Source organism: Coccidioides immitis (genome assembly GCF_000149335.2).
Source record: "Coccidioides immitis RS genomic scaffold supercont3.6, whole genome shotgun sequence".
Lineage (NCBI taxonomy): Eukaryota > Fungi > Ascomycota > Eurotiomycetes > Onygenales > Onygenaceae > Coccidioides > Coccidioides immitis.
Window position 1 is genome coordinate 2,537,659 of NW_004504312.1, and position 15,475 is coordinate 2,553,133.

A 15,475-nucleotide genomic window follows, 5' to 3' on the forward strand; every position below is an offset into this window, starting at 1 on the left:
AAATAAAAGCTCGCTGCACAAGCACCTCTACCAAAAGGCCAAACCCCCTTTCGCACGAGTGAATCTAATACTCCATAAAACCAAATCCCCAACATTGCTGGGAGGAAGATGGCTCCAAAAATCGCTAATGAAGGAGAAACCAAAATTGGTGAAGTCGAAGTAAACACCATTACGAGGAGGACGTCAGGTTTTGACCACAGTTAACCAGGGGGATATCGGTGGCTGGCGCTTAATTTGCCAGTCCTGAAGTCCCAGCTTGCTTCTGTATGGCCTGTCCAGCGTCGTTGCCTGACTCCGACAAATGATATATGACCATTCCGGTGAGACGAAGATCAAGGCCGTGAAGATGGGGCGTATGTGGAACTAAGTCCATGAAGTCCGATAGCTGATGGCACATTAGCGAGGGAGCCAGTGGAAAGGGAAGAACAGAGGCCGCGATTATACACCCACCTTTACCCAAAATACATGCTCCATCGAGTAGAACTTCGGTTTTATCTCTGCAACGCGGTTGCTGACGTCGTCCCAAGACGTGCCAACTACAGGCAGCTCATCAATATAAGATAGCATGCTTCGAGTCACACGCCACAGGCTGTATCTATGATCAGAGGTCGCAATCCGCCGTTCCCAGCTGGGATCTGTGCTCCAATCAGCATTTTCACGGGATAGCTAAAACAAATCGAACAACAACTTACATTGTGAAAGCTGTAGATCATTGGATGCTAAGAGGGGTGCGACTTGATAATTGATGACCCAGCGTTCATCCTGCCCTTCCTCGTTGCAAGAGCTATCAAGCTGTTTTGTTCGGACAGTGAAAACAGGGACAAGCTTATTGAGCCAAGGCACACTCTTTGCTTTTGGGTCGTCGGAGCCAATCAAATTTGCTGCAGCGCGGAGTCTATGTGGAAGCGCATCCCTGCGCCGCTGTTCTTGTTTCTCTTGTTCCTTACGCAGCCTCGCTTGCCGGTGTTCCTCCTCTATTCGCCTCTGGTGTTCTTCTTCCGCCTGTCGAATACGTCGCTCTTCTGCCTCCTTTCGCTTTCGTTCTTCTTCCTCTCGCCTTCGTTCTTGCTCTGCCTGCTCAAGAGCAAGTTTGGCGGCTTGCTTGGTGGCCTCATCTTCTTTCACTTCTTTAACTTCGCTTATCTCATCCTTGACAGACATAGCAGCCATTGCAGGGTGGATTCGTTCCGAATCCTCCGGGGTACCTTTTTGTTCCGAATCCTTAGCCTCCGGATGCTCATCGGGCTGTCCGTTTTCTTTCGTGTCATGTTCACTAACTTCGGCTATTGCAGCGTCAGTTGTAAGTTTCGGCTCTGTTTGGTACTGCAGCTTCTGTGCAGAAACTGGGACCTCGACATCCTTTGAAGTAGCCTTCAACTCCGTATTCTCATGCATGGTGTGGCCTATCTCGGTCTTTTCTGAACCCGTGCTTGCAGAACTAGTTGTCTTAGGCTGAGATATAGGTTTTGGAGATGGCGGTCGCTCAACAAGTGTTTTCTTCATGGACTCCTTCGACGGCCGTGTTGGGCTACACTCGATTTCAACCTTCCGTTTCTTTTTTTGGGGATCTGAATCCTCGCTGCTTTCTCCTGGTCTTCCACGAGATTGATGTGGCTCGGGCGAGACGCTGCCTCGGGTTCTTTTTGAGGGAGAAACTTCTTTAATTCGACGGGTTTCGTGACTAAATTTCTCGACTCGCTCTTTGGAAGCTTCGTCCCGTGGCGAATGTGAGTCTGTCGACATAAAGCTTCCCCTTCTTCGATCCGGGGGGCGTCCAGCAATCAAACGCCGACGCTTTATAGGTTCTTCGCCGTAATTAGCAGCAGTTCCGGAGTCAGTATATTTTTTCGAGTCTGAGGGAAGCTTTTGTTTTGTGTGTCGAGAACGGGTAGAGTCATGGTCGGAGGTAGTGTGGTATTCGCTGTTGGCATCATCGTGAGGTGTTTTTCTATGGGACTTCGTTGAAGCCTGGCCCAAACTTTCATCCTTTCCACCATCCTTCCTCGTCCTATTAATTTTTGACGATCCATGGTGCTGGTTGCGTGACTCAGGGCTACGAGCCGATCTTCGATGGGAAGAAGCTGGAGACACAGAATCTTCCAAAGAATTTCTAACATCGCGTGACTTCTTCGAAGTTCTAACATCGGATTTCGCAGCTTTAGAAGAGCTGAGATAATTATCGTATGCATCTCTAAGTAACTTCCGTTCCGCTTCCCAATTTTCTCCTTTGCGTTCCTCGGATATCTGGTAGTAAGTACGCCCTCGATGGTCCAGACGTGTTGGATCAAACCCCCTCTGGTCTAAAAGGAGCTTGATTACAGAATTATTCCCTCTGCCAATGGCTGCCAGGATCGGAGTGTTGTATCCTGGTTTGTGGTTACCCGACTTGATTGGTTCCGGGTTCGGGTCGGGATTCCCCATACCAAGCAAAATGCCTAAGACTTCATCGTGGCTTCCTTTGGCCGCGGCAATGAGGGATTCAGTGTCCGCTTTCTGAAGGACATTGAGAATGTTCGCCACTCCAGCCATGTCACCTTTTGCTGCAAAATCCCGCAAATTCTCCGGGGTCGGCCGAGTCCATAAGAGGTCGTTGCGAGTAGCTTCACTTCTCACTGTTCTTCGGCGGCTTAAACCAGCTGGGGGTGAATTTCGGGCGCCAAAGACCGGCGGCGAATCACGAGGGCTTGCCGCAGACGCTCCACGAGAAGATGCCTCCTTGGTAGGATAGGCGGATCCACGGCTTCCCATATCGACTGACTTCCGCCGGTGAATGCCCTTTACTTTGGCTTCCGCAAGAACTGTGCGAAGTTTATCGTAATTCTCGCTATCAGATGGTACGAGGTCGTAAGGCTCATCACCCTCAGCATTTCCCACACGAGGATTAGCTCCAGCGTTGAGTAATAATTTCACCACATCCAAGTGCCCATTCTCCACCGCATCGATAAGAGGAGTATCTTTGTCGATATTTTTCGTGTTAATGTCGCAACCAGCCTCGAGGAGAAATTTGACGATGTCCGCACTTCCCTCCAGAGCTGCAATTTGAAGCGGTGTATTTCCAGCATTGTCGGGAACATCTAATTCCTCAGGGTGTGCTGCGTAGCGAGCTTTGGCAGCTTCAACTTCTTGGGCAGCGCAAGCGCGAGCCAATCTTGTCCTCCCATTTTGATCGCGTTGCCTCTTTGGCGGCATTTGTTTTGCAGGAGAGGTCGCGTGTTCGGTAGACAGGACCCTTCGAGGACGGGTGACAGGTAAAGGGGAACCACGTGTAGATGATGCGGATGATTCTCTATCCTCCGAGCTATGCCTGTGGCGGTCTGTGATCAAAGGTGGAGCAGCAAACCTTTTCTTTTGTGATCGGCTAGTTGACTGCGATGATGTTGACAGGCCACGCTTATGTGAGCGAACAGCAGGGGAAACCGATCGATCATGAGAGAGATGGCGAGAGTGTGCCAAAGTGTTCCTTTCTTCACGCCTAGCATTCCTTCCAGTGGATACACCCTGGTTCGCATATTTACCATGGGTCCTGTCTTCCACAAAAGTATCATCAGCTTCACTTTCCGCATGCTTCTTATGTTCAATGCTTTTCACGACATTAATGTTCTCTGCGCGGGACAGTGAAGGAGCATGAGTTGCAGCGGTGTATACGGAGTCTTCTGTTTTTTCTCGCTTTAATCTGGGTGTCGGCGAAGATACTCTTGAATTTGGCCTGCTTTGGTGGCGGGCGTCAATTGATACGCTCTCTCCATGGTCGTTTTCTAGCCTTTTTCTTTTTCTCGCCTTGAAATCATCGCCGGCCGCTATGTTTCTCGTACCGAGAGACTCGTTATGACTTCGCTTCCCACCATTGTGTTCAACCTTGTGCTGGATATACTTTCTCTTCTTTTCAGGTGAAAGCTCCTCTCGACCGGATTGGATAATGGTCTCCGCTTCAGAATCCGCTTTTACACTTGCCGCATCATCATTATGGCCATTACCGTCGGGTGTGGCTTTCGCCTCTCCATTTAGAGGTGCTGTATTTGCTCTCGGAGGGAGAAAGAACTCCTTGTGCGGTTTTTCACTTCCCAGGCGTTGGTCGGTTGGATGTGTATTACGGGCGGCAGGTGAGAGCACTGAGGCCACTTCAGCATCATTCATAGCGGCTGCTCTCGAAATAAGACAGCTCTTCGTCGCATCATCAATGGCCGTGGTGTCTGTAATTGAGTTGGCCACCGACACGATCAGACGACTGCTGCAATCGTCCGAAGTATGAACGTATCGAGACAGGGGATACCTGGATTCGAGATGAAACAAGAGATGGAGAACCTAGAACGGAGAATGTAGCAGAGCTTCTATTGAATTATCTGATGAGCCGAGTATGCAGGATAGCAAGGGCGTGGGAGGGCGCAAGTCGTTCAGAAGGCCGAAGTTGATCGCGGACGAAGAGGGCGAGCAAAGGCAAGATGCGTCGTCTCGTTGACCTGAGTTTGGCGCTAGGATTGTTTTGGAAGCCTGGCTCTTGCCGCTAGACCTGATTCGGATGGTTGCCTCACAGCTCTGTGGCGTCGAAGCTAACTGTGGCGCGGTGCGAAGCTGCGGGAAGTCAGTTGAGGATGCGAGGACGGCGGGCTGCGGTCGGGTGTGATCCAGGAGGCATTCTAGATTACGTTGAACAGCCGCCAGCCATGGAGTGCAAATGGGCCGTACCGTCTCTCGATGTCGCGGACCTGCTACGAAGTGGCTTCTTGACGGCTGGCGCGGCGGTACGTGCTCCCGGCCCTCTTACAAATGAGACGCTGCATGGCCCTGCTGTTGACTGACTGGCAACAGATCTTGGCCGCTAATAGCATCCCAATGCTTCGTGGACGGTTCATTCCATACGGGGCTCGCTCTGGCCAACCGTCCTCATGCGATGGCAGAGAGAGTGACCCCAAAGCGACGTCGAATGCACCTCCATCTGCATCTTCTCCCAAGCATGTCTTGGATTATATGGCAACGTGGAATGTCCCACACAGCTATTTCATGCATTTTTACATTGTCTCTGTCCTATCATCTTTACTCTGGGCCGTTCAATTGGCCACCCGGGGTCCGCTTTTTAGAGCGGTTGCTGTGACTTTGAACGAGAGGAACTTGAGGCACGCTATGTCGCCCGGCCAGGTTGTCTTGTGCTGGGCTCTGCTTGCCATTCAAGGTGCTCGACGACTTTACGAATGTATCACCTTGACTCGCCCGTCAGCCTCGAAGATGTGGGTTGGCCACTGGCTGTTTGGACTGGGCTTTTACGCGTCCATGAGTGTCGCAATCTGGATCGAAGGAACCGGTAGGATGAAATCTTCCCCCTGTGAAAGTGGACGTTCAGGTGAATTGATTTGATCGGCCAATCATAGCTACCCTTCTTTCATTCAATATATCCCTCGATGACGCGAGCCTGGTGACTCCGTCAATGAAAACAATGATATTCCTCCCGGTTTTCTTGATCGCATCTGGCATCCAATATGACTGTCATTGTTACCTGGCCTCTCTGAAAAAGTATACACTCCCGGAACATCCAGCATTTGTCAGGTTGGTATGTCCTCACTATACTGCCGAGTGTGCCATCTACTTAGCGCTAAGCTTCCTCGCGGCGCCGAAGGGAGAACTCGTTAATAAAACGGTGTTCTCCGGGCTTTTATTGGTTATGATTAATTTGGGAGTTTCGGCGGGCGTTAGCAAGGACTGGTATGCCCGGCGCTTTGGCGCGGATCAGGTGGAAAGCAAATGGAAAATGATACCCCGAGTGTATTAGAAAATTAGTTGCGTTCAAGCCGACGATAATCATTCCGTGAATGTTCTCAAAAACCATGGCTATCATCTCTTATTGAGAAATTTCATGGTATTTCCCAACTTCGAAACTCGGAGAACATCGCGATACGTCAAACTAATCCTTGTCTCCCTTTCATAGCTCCCGCTTCCAAATGGAGCCTTGTCTACCAAATGATCCCAATTGCATATCGTTTCTGGTCCAAGATAATCGTCGCTCGTCTTTTCAGCAATCCCATGCATGTAATCAGTATAGAGCTTGTCAGTTGTGATGAGCAGGCTTCGGGGTTCCTGTAGGATTCTATACAACGGTGCCTTGCCTGTATCAGCACTGCTAGTGTCCTTTGTCATCGACGGGACTTGCTGTCCATCGTTTTTCTTTTCATATATGTCCAAAACGATAGGAGCTCCAATGCTCACGGTAGCCACGAGTGGATGGTATGCGGGTCCATCCTCATGGGGCATAATCCCCTGGCCGGGTTGATACTCATTGATGAGGACGTGGTTGGGCGCCTTGTGCGGCGAAGCAGAAAAAATGGCTAACTTTTGAAAGCGCGTTATTACTGGAGTGACGAGCCAGGCCGGAAGTGGTGACTCGAGGAGCGTATTGGAGTTCGTTAAGGCGGACGGCCAGCTCTGGAGGCGCCTTCGTGTTAGATGCGTCCAGCGAGGCAGCGGCACAGTTGTGATCTTTCGACAAAGTTAGCTTGGCTGATTTCTTTATAGCAATTTGATAGTAGGATATTTAAGGGAGAAGCATTATGCCTCCCATCGTCGGACTACAGTCTCACTCCTTTGAAAAGAAGCAGAAAGTTCGGCGCACCTTGTTCAACAGTCGATCTTCTTCATCTTCTGAAATGAACTCTGGGATATAATAAGCAGTTTCTGGCAAGGATTTGATACGATATTGTGCCAAATCATTTGCCATTTGCACAGTCTTTTGCTGAGAGCTGCCTGTTTTAAGTGTCAATTCCGCAGTGGTGACTTGTGATAAGTTATGAAGGGGTTAGGGACCAGATAGAGCTGTTAAATATAACATGATATTGCAAGGACTTTGCCCAAATGTATTTAGTAAGATAGTGAGATTGTATGTATGCGATGAAGAGTGGTCACCTCTGTATCCCTCATCTCCCCACGAAGCAGAAAACCCAACCATAAATAATCTCGAATCCGCGCACCATCTTCCCGAGCTCCCTAGCGCTGCAGTTCAAATCATGGCACCCAAAAACAAAGGCAAAGGCAAAGCAAAAGACAGCTCAGAAAGCGGCGATGCTGGCGGCAAGGGTAAAGGCCTCAAGCCCGCCAACTCCATCAACGTCCGCCACATTCTTGTACGTTGTTTAATACCCCTCCAACGCCCACCATAGCTACATATGCAGCTACATCCGGAACATATACATGAAAGCCAGCGAAGTGAAAGCGAAACTAAAGCAAAGCTGACTTGACCCTTCTTCTCTTCTCTATCAGTGCGAAAAACACTCTAAGAAAGAAGAAGCTCTCGCAAAGCTGAGAGCGGGCGCCAAGTTCGACGAAGTCGCGAGAGAATTCTCTGAAGACAAAGCTCGACAAGGTATGAGCCTCTCTGTTCCCTTCCTTAAATCCATTCACTTTTTTTGCTTCCTGCTCCGTATCTTCTCCAGTCGGGGGGAAAATATGAACTTTTTATATCCCTAGATATACCTCTTACCACTGTTTTCAATAGGCGGATCTCTAGGCTGGAAGATCAGAGGCAGTCTCGACGCCGCGTTTGAGAAGGCCGCATATGAGCTGGAGCCCAGCACGACAGCTAGTCCCAAATATGCAGAGGTGAAAACGGGCTTTGGCTATCACATTATCATGGTAGAAGGCAGGAAGTGAATGAATATTTTCGTTATCAACCGTGCTAGAGATGGTCTAGTAGAAATCTCGAGAATGCAGCGTGCTAGTTCGGACGTAATAACACATAAAAGATTTCAGAAATATCTGTCTAGGTCGATGTATATATACACAATTCTTTTCTATTGTTTCCAGCGCTTTTCCTCTTAAGTTCTATGACGTAGCTTTCCCAGCGTTTATAATTCCTTTTCCCCTTTGGTTGCGACGCCGTTCTGCGATTTCTCTTTCTCCCTCATCTTCTTCGCCTTCTCCTTCTTCTGGACGATAGCCTCGGCTCCAATACCGCCAAAGACCAAACCCACGCCAAGCCATTGTCCACCGGTGAGGCGGTGGCCGAACCACACCACGCTCAGCAGCATAGTAAGCATCTTCCTGGTCACTGTCACCGTGACAAGTAATAAAGACGAGAAATGCGCCAAAGTGTAAAAAATGAATAATTGGCCAATGGCTCCACAGGCAGCGAATGCCACTACATCCTTCGTAGCATGTGGATGGCGAGACAAGAATGACAATGCTGAAGAGAGTTCATTTGTCTGCGAGGGAGGAACAGGTAGCGGGAGCAGAGGTAGAATAGACGAGGAGATATGTGGGATGAGGATAAGGTAACAACTCGTGAGCATCGTCGAGAGAACATTCTGCGCAACCATCATTTGCGGACCAGTGAACTTCGAATAGATGTTGGGAGACGAGAAGATGTGGTCTTGTGTGGTGTTAGTCAGACCGTCGAGGAGGAGGTTGATGGAGAGAAGGAAGAGTCCAAAGGCTGAAGAGCTGTCAGTGTTGTTGTTATTGTGCTTCTTTTTGCGGGATGAAGGATGGTGGAGTGTAAACGTTGCGACACCTAGTGTGACGAGCAGAATCACACCATACTTATAAAGCGGATAGCGTTTTTGGAAAATAGTGAGGTGGAGGAACATGACCGGAAGGAGCTTGCAGGACTTGGCCAAAATAAATGTAAGATAATCGATATGTGCTAAACTTGCATATCCGAACGGCGAGGCAAGAGAGGACGATACGCTGACAAGAATTAGGGGAATCAGAATGCGACGGGTCGGGAAGACTGGAAGGCGTTTCTGATTTCGAGGCGTGGAGAAATATAAATACAGGAAGCCAGTTATGGCCGCAAAGAAGGACTGAATAGTGTTGAGAACGACGGAGAAAGTAAATCGCTCAGTAGGTGGGTGAGGGTCGTGCGCAGTTAGAGATCGAACTGGCCAGTCGGTTGTGGTAATCGTCTCTTGAAGCACGCCCCAGGAGAGACTGGGGTTGCGACGGTTAGTATCAAGCGCTCACAATCAAGGAGAGAGAAGCGTCCTTACAAGGAGGCATAGATACCAGCAACACAGATAACTAATTGAAGCAAACCTGCATTCTCCGTCGAATGCGAATTGGCCGGCGGGGAAACTGTGGCTGGCCCTATCGAAGAACCGCTTGGACCTCTGGTCTGGACCTCTGGAAGATCTGGAGGACTCTGCATGATCCCCGAGGAGGGTATTCGCTGTAAGGGCGCTTTTTGCTTTTCACGGGCCATTGTAACAAGGAATGACTGCGCTCGAACAGCTGGGAAAATATCGAACTCGGACAACCGGCTGCCAGATTCTTCAAGATGACATGGCCATTGAAGAAGCAAAAGACGTTGTGAACACTAGCACAGGGCCTAGATGGAGGCAAAAGGAGCAAGCAGCAAATGAAGTGGCAGCATCCTGACTGGCTCCGGCACAGTAGTTGCTATTTATTTTGAAGCAACGGGGCGCTTTGAAGACGGGCTCCTTGACGATGACGATGTGGCCATCTGTTCTCTTCAGAATTAAGCAGTGCCGCTAGCGTGGCTTTAGTGAACCTTTAGCGGGGAACTTAATCTTGCGAACCTTGTTGCGGATCTGCCAAAAAAGCACGACGGGACCGCTTTCAGAGCTTGGAGGACGCAATCCCAAGCGCAGAAGAGTATGCGAAAGGGGGAAGATCGATTTCGAAATATGCTAAGTACCGTACGTTAACAGCGCCTTCGAACCATCCATCTCAGCCTTCGAGCGGCCGAAACTTCTCGCGATGCCTTCTACGCCATCTCCCTCCGCACTCACCTCCCTGATCTCCTCGAATTCCACAACCCAGCCTTCCAGCCCCGTCTTCGCCCTCAGTCTTCAGATCCTTCACAACCTCGAGCATCAGCACATTTGGAAATCTCTTCAACTCCACGAACCACACTCCCTTTCCCCGCAACAACACATCCCATTAATATCCGGCTATCCTCCGCAAACCATCTACACCCACCCCGACGAACAGGCATACCTGCTCGAGCATGATATCCGCTCCGAGGCCGTCCCCGTAGAAAGAGAGTGGGTCATCCCCTGCGCTCAAGGCCAGTCGTGGAGCCTAAGGAAATTCGCCGGGGCGTTCGACTCACTGCCGAATAGAAGTGATGATATACCTGAGCATAAAGTAAATGAGGGAAATCCCGCGGACGATAAGTTTTCCGAGTTTATCAGACGGAAAAGGGAGGAGCCGTGGGGAGGCAAGAGAGCTTTGCTGGCGATGGTGAATAGAGGGGCGGGTGGAGATGGGACTGTGGTTTATTATGTGATGCTGGAAGGCGACGTGAAACCGAGACAAAATTGAGTGAAGATGTGGTCCCTTCTGAGTTGAAGCCTGACTAGAAGAGCTGCAGGAAAGTGGCCTCGGATTTTCCAAGCCTTCACCTAGAATCCTCTCTGGGCACCTAGATATGGATGACAGGTACCTCTAGCAAGGGATCAGCCGCAATCGATGACCGGCAGGTCGCAAGTATCGAACTGCAATCAATGTACGGAGTTAGTACGGCGGCAATCGATGTGCTGCGGTCAATAATGCCCGCTATAAATCCCTGCTGGATGAACTGCCATACAAGCAAAAATAAAAATCTATTCAAGGACTACTAAACGTATATCCATCGCTGCATAATCGCCACGCTTGCCCAAACACCAATCCGCACCTCCGGGTATCGTCATATCCAAGCAAATTTATAAATCAGGATGATTCCAAAGAGAGCAAACCGCGAGCACCTCCAATGCAATCGCTAACCAGATATATCCAAAATTCTTTTCTGCTCCTGTTCACAACTAAGGCAATAGTCCTTATACCAATTTTCGATGTCATCCTCTCTACCGGAGAACCGCTGTTTGACATCGTCGGCCCTGTCCTTGTCTGGCTTGGTGCCACGATTGTTGAGCATGTTATCAACCATGTGACATCTTCGCGTTTCTTGTTGGATCCATCGCTCCCATTCAGCTCGGATGACCTCCTTTTCAATGCTATTAATGACCTTTAATGCTACGAGAAGATCGTGACGGTATGTGCCAAGCCTCTGTCGCGTACGCTGTAGGCGATATGCAACACTGTTTCCTCTCTTGGCTGCATCGGCCGGAACAAGTCCGCCTTCATTCGTCGCATAGAGGTTACTCTCCTGGAATACCGAGAAGCTAGATAAAACATCAGAAACTTGGATCTCAACGACTGCTAGTGAGCCAGGAATCTAGGCAGCTTACCAAGAACTTGAATTAGACAAGTTGAAACCTCCCACATTGATGATCGCGTCATCAATATCTTTGATATACACTGCCTTTGTAAGAACGGTGTTTGGTCGAACACCCAAGCGCGCCATAAAATTGCCGGCGTTTCGCTCGTGCCACCAGTCAAATGTGTCGCGGTACGAGTGAAACCCATTTAAGATAGCGCTGCAAATCAGTAATGATAGAATCACTTGATTTGCCTTGAATGTCTTCCATATCCAGCGGAGAACAGCCCAAAACCAGATTAACAACGTAGAGACTGCACTCTGCAAAAACGAACCAGACGTTTCAAGGAGAAGCGGTAGAAGGCCGCTTTGCCTCAGTGGGCGGCGTAGTTGTGATCTCGGATTTAGTGCCAGAGAATCCGATGTGAGCTTAAATGCTTGGGCTTCCTGGCCAATATTCCCAAAGATCGAAATTGCTTTTTTCGTCATGTGATGGTGGCCCAATTTCTTCACTTGATCAGAAGCGAGATCAATTAGATCAAGGGCATCCTGTTCCAGATCCTTCATCGCCTCTCGTTCGATGACAGCTGATCCGAGTTAGCGACGAAAGTTATAAACTTTAGTAGGGTGTAGAGAAAAGGCCTACATTTAAACAAGTACGGCTCAGATAGCCACTCCACTTTTGTAAATAGAGCGAGTTTACACCTCGACTTCGCAACGTGCGTTATCACGACTTTGCTGACTAGTTGAAACTGTCCTTTGAAAGGAAGATGCCATGGGGTTCGTTTATCGGTTACAACATAGCACAGATGATCGTTGAGAACGTCCACAATCTGGTAGTCGGACACATGGGTGAGATTAGGCCTTCCTGTTTATCGCATGTTAGTGTGATCAAGCCCGCATGATGACCTGAGTTGACTCACCAAAAAAGTCCGCCACTTCAATCTGATACCCGAAGTGGCGCCTCATGTACGCGGTTTCAGCATTTGACCAAACACTCTGCTCGATGTCTTTGGTACACGAGATTTAGCTTATGCCCAATAAATCTGATAGGCGTGTATGAACTTACTTTGAGCTCTTCGCTGAAGCTGAAGAAATTGCCAAACGGGACTTTTATCCCCGAATATAACATGAAAAAGTGCCTTCGGACCGACATCAAAATATTTTTCTGCCGTAGGATGTAGTTGACCTTGTGGGATGTATTCGACGGGTTGCAAAGGCAACCTAAACCGAACCCCGTCCGCATTGTTCCTCGAGTCACCTTTGCCTATATCGAGGCCTTTCTCGACGTAGAGTCCGAGCTTCAGCAACTTTTCAGGTTTCCGAATGCCGGAGCCACTCATTGCTTCTGTGGAGGTACTCAGGTTGACATCATCCCAACTCTCCACGCTCGCACGTCGCGTTGGCCCTTCATGTTCCATTCTGATGAGTGTTTTAAGGACAGTCTCCAAACTAGCCGGTTCTTCGGAAGTTGCGTTATTAACAAGAAAGTTCAGCCGTCGTCGAAGTAGTTTTAAGGGCTCTAGGAACGTTTTGATAGTCAGACGTCCGGGAATATCGCTTCCTTTTTCGGGGATTATATGCAAATAGAGAAAATCGCAATCTCTGCCAGAGGCAGCAGTCACTTCAGATATGCTGCAGAGGTTCGCAGAAGACGTTAACACTAATCCAAAATAGTTGCTGTAAAAGTAGAGGTTTTTTGTTGTCGTATATACTCGACCAGGAAAATCATGCTGGTCACTCGGACTAAAAGTTGCTCTAAACACGAGAACAAGGGGCTCGTCTTTTGGCACCTCTGGAAACAAGAGGCGAAACTGAGCGTCTTGCGGTTTTAAAAGAGAGGGATAATAATTCGGATATTCATGTCGCGTGGGTTGGGGTTTGTCGTGGAAGCTGCCGGTATCTCCCAGGCTAATGGTCTGTCTGTGGCGACTCAGAGGTGAATGGATCGTCGGTGTTGAAGGATCTTTTGAGATTCCGTCAAATGTCTATTAATTCTATTAGGTTGAGGGCAAGCGAAGGACCTGAAGGCAATAATAACATACCTTGGGTTCGTCCGTCCCACTTGCTGGCTGTGGTGGGCACGCCTCACGTTCCAGCCTGTTGATCAAAGCCCAATTTGAGGTTCCCCATAGATTCGCCATCATTCCACTGGGGACATTTCCCGTGCTGTCTGAGAGACCGAGGCCAATTCCTCTCTCAACACTAACAGATACTGCCGCCCTGCTCATGTTCGTGGGAGTCGGGGGACTCACCAACGTGGCGGGGGCAAGGGTTGTTGAAGGTACGTCGCGGAGTGGGAATGCACCCACAATTTTGGCATTCATATTCTCATTTTCCGCGTTATTACCTGATGCCGAAGGTATCAAGGGGTTACTCCCTGATAGCAAACCGGCAATTCCAGAGCCTCGCTGAGGAGATGCATTCCCGGTATGAGATGCGGTGTTACCTTTTCTATGAATATCAAACTTTTGCATAATTCTAGGGGTATGATCACGGGCGCCATCCCCATCCCTGTCAAATGCAGTGGAGCATCGTGCGTGCGCAAATTCACCACTATTGCGAACCGCCAAAACGTCTCGATCAACAGGCAGTGTAGCACTTCTTTCACTACCCACATGCTCATCATTGGCATTAGGGGTCAGTGAGTCGGAAATATCCGCAGTGAACTCTGGAGCCGGGGGTTGGGATATTGCAAATGCTGGATCCTGAGGTGAAGCTTTTGTCGAGGGGAGAAATTCTTGACTTGGATTTTCAAGAGCCTTCCGTTTCGCAGCCTCGAATGAGCCGATCCACTCAGTAAGTTCCTTTTGCGTTTCCGCCTGCAGCATTATGGTGTTACTCTTTGTTTTCACTTCAAAGCAAAAGCGGCGCTCTTCTTGAAACGCTGGTCGAATGCTACATAGGAGGACCCCGATTCGCTCACTCTCTTCCACTCCCCCCGTTCGAGAACCTTGAACTAGGCAGCCAAATATACCATTCTTTAGAAAGGCCCAACGTCGTACCCAAACGGTCCTCGTGGGCTTGCCGGTCAAAATCCTCAAGCTAAGCCATCCCTGCTTTTCCGGTGAGAATGTGTGGTCCTTTGCCATCTTAGTAAGTGAGGCGGTTCCTTGAGAACCAAGATATGGCACTGTTGATACTGAGTAATCGTCCAACTCGCGAGATGGGCGCGCTGCATACTCGGCGGCATCCTCAATCTGTTTCCTTGCCGCCATAATTTCACGACGAGACGATTTTTCACTTATTTCCATCTCCTGGGTCCAGCCCTTGATACGTTCCATATCTTTACCGTGTTTTGCAAAGAGTGACAAGCTATTATCCCCTGTGACTTTGAGCTCCCGCCACTGCCCGAACGATATTTGGACGAGCAACTTCTCCAGCGTAACTTTCAGCTGCGGAGATTGTATGCAAAAGTCCATGGAAGCCTTTAGATAGGCTTTCCTCGCCTCATGAAGCTGGAATGCATCTTCTCGTAAGGAGGACGGCTCTTTCGATTTAGTCTGGGCAGCGTATCTGGCCTGCAGATGATCATACTGCTTCTGGGTCTGGTCGAGGATACGGCGAGTTTCCTGTGGTCATTTCTCTTAATATCTTCCCATATAGAACAAATTCCATGAAGCTACCAACCTTAAATGCCCGGAGGTCTCCTTGCACAAACGAGCGAATCGGGTCATTGACCAACGAATCGCATTTCTTAAGGGTCGAAACCACCCCAGACCAGAAATCCTTGACGCTTTCCCCATATTTCTTCACTGCAAACAAGCAATAGTCATGGTCCAAGATCGCCTCCGAAACGTTGAGCGGAGAGTTAATATGGAACACGAAGGAATTGGTGATGGCTTCCAGAGTAGAAAGCTCCGAAGTGAGCTTCCCTGTGGCCTTCATATACCCTTCCAGCCATTTCTCGACGTAATCAATCTGGTCAAAAAAATGTAGGGTTGTAGAGCGGAACGTAGGAGAATCGAGGGCAGCTTCTTTCAGGCCGACAGGTCTAGGCATTTTGAGGCCAAGGGGTGAGCAAGGAGACATAACACAAGGATCGGGCTAAAGCTTTTAACACAGAAAAACCTACATGACGTTGACAAGCTTCCCAACCTGGGGGACTGACGAATGTGGAGCTGAAGACATTTATCCATACACCATATCCCGAGTCTCTCAGAAAGTATGAAAGATGCAAAAGGGAGAAAAAGGAAGAGGTGTTAAATGCGTCGAGAAATAAGATATCCGAGGTAGAACAAACCAAACGCCCGAAAAATTAAAATGCACCAGGAAAATGCCCGCTCCTGAGTTTGGATAGGGATGACGCTGGCGATGAAGCTTCGGCCTCCTCCT

The 15,475-nt window shown here is 49.2% G+C and overlaps 7 protein-coding genes across 7 annotated transcripts; 3 read left to right on the forward strand and 4 right to left on the reverse strand.

Annotated features, from left to right (window-relative positions):
- Window positions 1-229: 229 nt before the first annotated feature.
- On the reverse strand, window positions 230-4,336 carry CIMG_03923 (ankyrin repeat protein; the record flags this gene model as incomplete). Its single annotated transcript, XM_001244481.2, has 3 exons — window positions 693-4,336; window positions 451-635; window positions 230-385 (listed from the first exon to the last, which is right to left on the reverse strand). Exons 1-3 carry the CDS (start codon window positions 4,132-4,134, stop codon window positions 230-232), a joined length of 3,783 nt encoding a protein of 1,260 aa, XP_001244482.1. The 5' UTR covers window positions 4,135-4,336.
- A 262-nt stretch (window positions 4,337-4,598) lies between these two features.
- CIMG_03924 (3-oxo-5-alpha-steroid 4-dehydrogenase) lies at window positions 4,599-6,160 on the forward strand. The gene is made up of 3 exons (XM_001244482.2): window positions 4,599-4,739; window positions 4,807-5,296; window positions 5,364-6,160. Exons 1-3 carry the CDS (start codon window positions 4,662-4,664, stop codon window positions 5,759-5,761), a joined length of 966 nt encoding a protein of 321 aa, XP_001244483.1. The 5' UTR covers window positions 4,599-4,661; the 3' UTR covers window positions 5,762-6,160.
- Window positions 5,735-7,018, reverse strand: CIMG_03925 (Alkbh6 protein). Its single transcript, XM_001244483.2, has 4 exons — window positions 6,889-7,018; window positions 6,790-6,827; window positions 6,599-6,729; window positions 5,735-6,465 (listed from the first exon to the last, which is right to left on the reverse strand). The coding sequence occupies exons 2-4, from the start codon at window positions 6,812-6,814 to the stop codon at window positions 5,824-5,826; spliced, it is 798 nt and encodes a 265-aa protein (XP_001244484.2). The 5' UTR covers window positions 6,815-6,827; window positions 6,889-7,018; the 3' UTR covers window positions 5,735-5,823.
- CIMG_03926 (peptidyl-prolyl cis-trans isomerase pin4) lies at window positions 6,985-7,787 on the forward strand. The gene is made up of 3 exons (XM_001244484.2): window positions 6,985-7,106; window positions 7,243-7,345; window positions 7,478-7,787. Exons 1-3 carry the CDS (start codon window positions 6,990-6,992, stop codon window positions 7,630-7,632), a joined length of 375 nt encoding a protein of 124 aa, XP_001244485.2. The 5' UTR covers window positions 6,985-6,989; the 3' UTR covers window positions 7,633-7,787.
- On the reverse strand, window positions 7,703-9,366 carry CIMG_03927 (UDP-Glc/Gal endoplasmic reticulum nucleotide sugar transporter). Its single transcript, XM_001244485.2, has 2 exons — window positions 8,970-9,366; window positions 7,703-8,910 (listed from the first exon to the last, which is right to left on the reverse strand). The coding sequence occupies exons 1-2, from the start codon at window positions 9,179-9,181 to the stop codon at window positions 7,827-7,829; spliced, it is 1,296 nt and encodes a 431-aa protein (XP_001244486.1). The 5' UTR covers window positions 9,182-9,366; the 3' UTR covers window positions 7,703-7,826.
- A 210-nt stretch (window positions 9,367-9,576) lies between these two features.
- Window positions 9,577-10,563, forward strand: CIMG_03928 (uncharacterized protein). Its single transcript, XM_001244486.2, has one exon. It carries the CDS (start codon window positions 9,700-9,702, stop codon window positions 10,264-10,266), a length of 567 nt encoding a protein of 188 aa, XP_001244487.1. The 5' UTR covers window positions 9,577-9,699; the 3' UTR covers window positions 10,267-10,563.
- On the reverse strand, window positions 10,336-15,393 carry CIMG_03929 (transcription factor SipA3). The gene is made up of 8 exons (XM_001244487.2): window positions 15,216-15,393; window positions 14,771-15,134; window positions 13,186-14,712; window positions 12,210-13,128; window positions 12,064-12,150; window positions 11,787-12,008; window positions 11,172-11,727; window positions 10,336-11,105 (listed from the first exon to the last, which is right to left on the reverse strand). The coding sequence occupies exons 1-8, from the start codon at window positions 15,269-15,271 to the stop codon at window positions 10,703-10,705; spliced, it is 4,134 nt and encodes a 1,377-aa protein (XP_001244488.2). The 5' UTR covers window positions 15,272-15,393; the 3' UTR covers window positions 10,336-10,702.
- Between the last annotated feature and the right edge of the window lie 82 nt (window positions 15,394-15,475).

What these genes read in the sequence shown, in the direction of transcription:
- CIMG_03924 (XM_001244482.2), top strand. Translation starts at nt 4,662, where the DNA reads ATGGAGTGCAAATGGGCCGTACCGTCTCTCGATGTCGCGGACCTGCTA. An exon ending in TCTTGACGGCTGGCGCGGCG is followed by an intron (nt 4,740 to 4,806) that starts GTACGTGCTCCC and finishes GACTGGCAACAG; the next exon opens with ATCTTGGCCGCTAATAGCAT. An exon ending in AATCTGGATCGAAGGAACCG is followed by an intron (nt 5,297 to 5,363) that starts GTAGGATGAAAT and finishes GGCCAATCATAG; the next exon opens with CTACCCTTCTTTCATTCAAT.
- CIMG_03925 (XM_001244483.2), bottom strand. Translation starts at nt 6,814, where the DNA reads ATGTTATATTTAACAGCTCTATCTG. An exon ending in ATATTTAACAGCTCTATCTG is followed by an intron (nt 6,730 to 6,789) that starts GTCCCTAACCCC and finishes CACTTAAAACAG; the next exon opens with GCAGCTCTCAGCAAAAGACT. An exon ending in AAGATCGACTGTTGAACAAG is followed by an intron (nt 6,466 to 6,598) that starts GTGCGCCGAACT and finishes CTTTGTCGAAAG; the next exon opens with ATCACAACTGTGCCGCTGCC.
- CIMG_03926 (XM_001244484.2), top strand. Translation starts at nt 6,990, where the DNA reads ATGGCACCCAAAAACAAAGGCAAAGGCAAAGCAAAAGACAGCTCAGAA. An exon ending in TCAACGTCCGCCACATTCTT is followed by an intron (nt 7,107 to 7,242) that starts GTACGTTGTTTA and finishes CTTCTCTATCAG; the next exon opens with TGCGAAAAACACTCTAAGAA. An exon ending in TGAAGACAAAGCTCGACAAG is followed by an intron (nt 7,346 to 7,477) that starts GTATGAGCCTCT and finishes TGTTTTCAATAG; the next exon opens with GCGGATCTCTAGGCTGGAAG.
- CIMG_03927 (XM_001244485.2), bottom strand. Translation starts at nt 9,181, where the DNA reads ATGGCCCGTGAAAAGCAAAAAGCGCCCTTACAGCGAATACCCTCCTCG. An exon ending in GCTGGTATCTATGCCTCCTT is followed by an intron (nt 8,911 to 8,969) that starts GTAAGGACGCTT and finishes TCGCAACCCCAG; the next exon opens with TCTCTCCTGGGGCGTGCTTC.
- CIMG_03928 (XM_001244486.2), top strand. Translation starts at nt 9,700, where the DNA reads ATGCCTTCTACGCCATCTCCCTCCGCACTCACCTCCCTGATCTCCTCG.
- CIMG_03929 (XM_001244487.2), bottom strand. Translation starts at nt 15,271, where the DNA reads ATGTCTTCAGCTCCACATTCGTCAGTCCCCCAGGTTGGGAAGCTTGTC. An exon ending in GGGAAGCTTGTCAACGTCAT is followed by an intron (nt 15,135 to 15,215) that starts GTAGGTTTTTCT and finishes CAAAATGCCTAG; the next exon opens with ACCTGTCGGCCTGAAAGAAG. An exon ending in GTGGGACGGACGAACCCAAG is followed by an intron (nt 13,129 to 13,185) that starts GTATGTTATTAT and finishes TAGAATTAATAG; the next exon opens with ACATTTGACGGAATCTCAAA.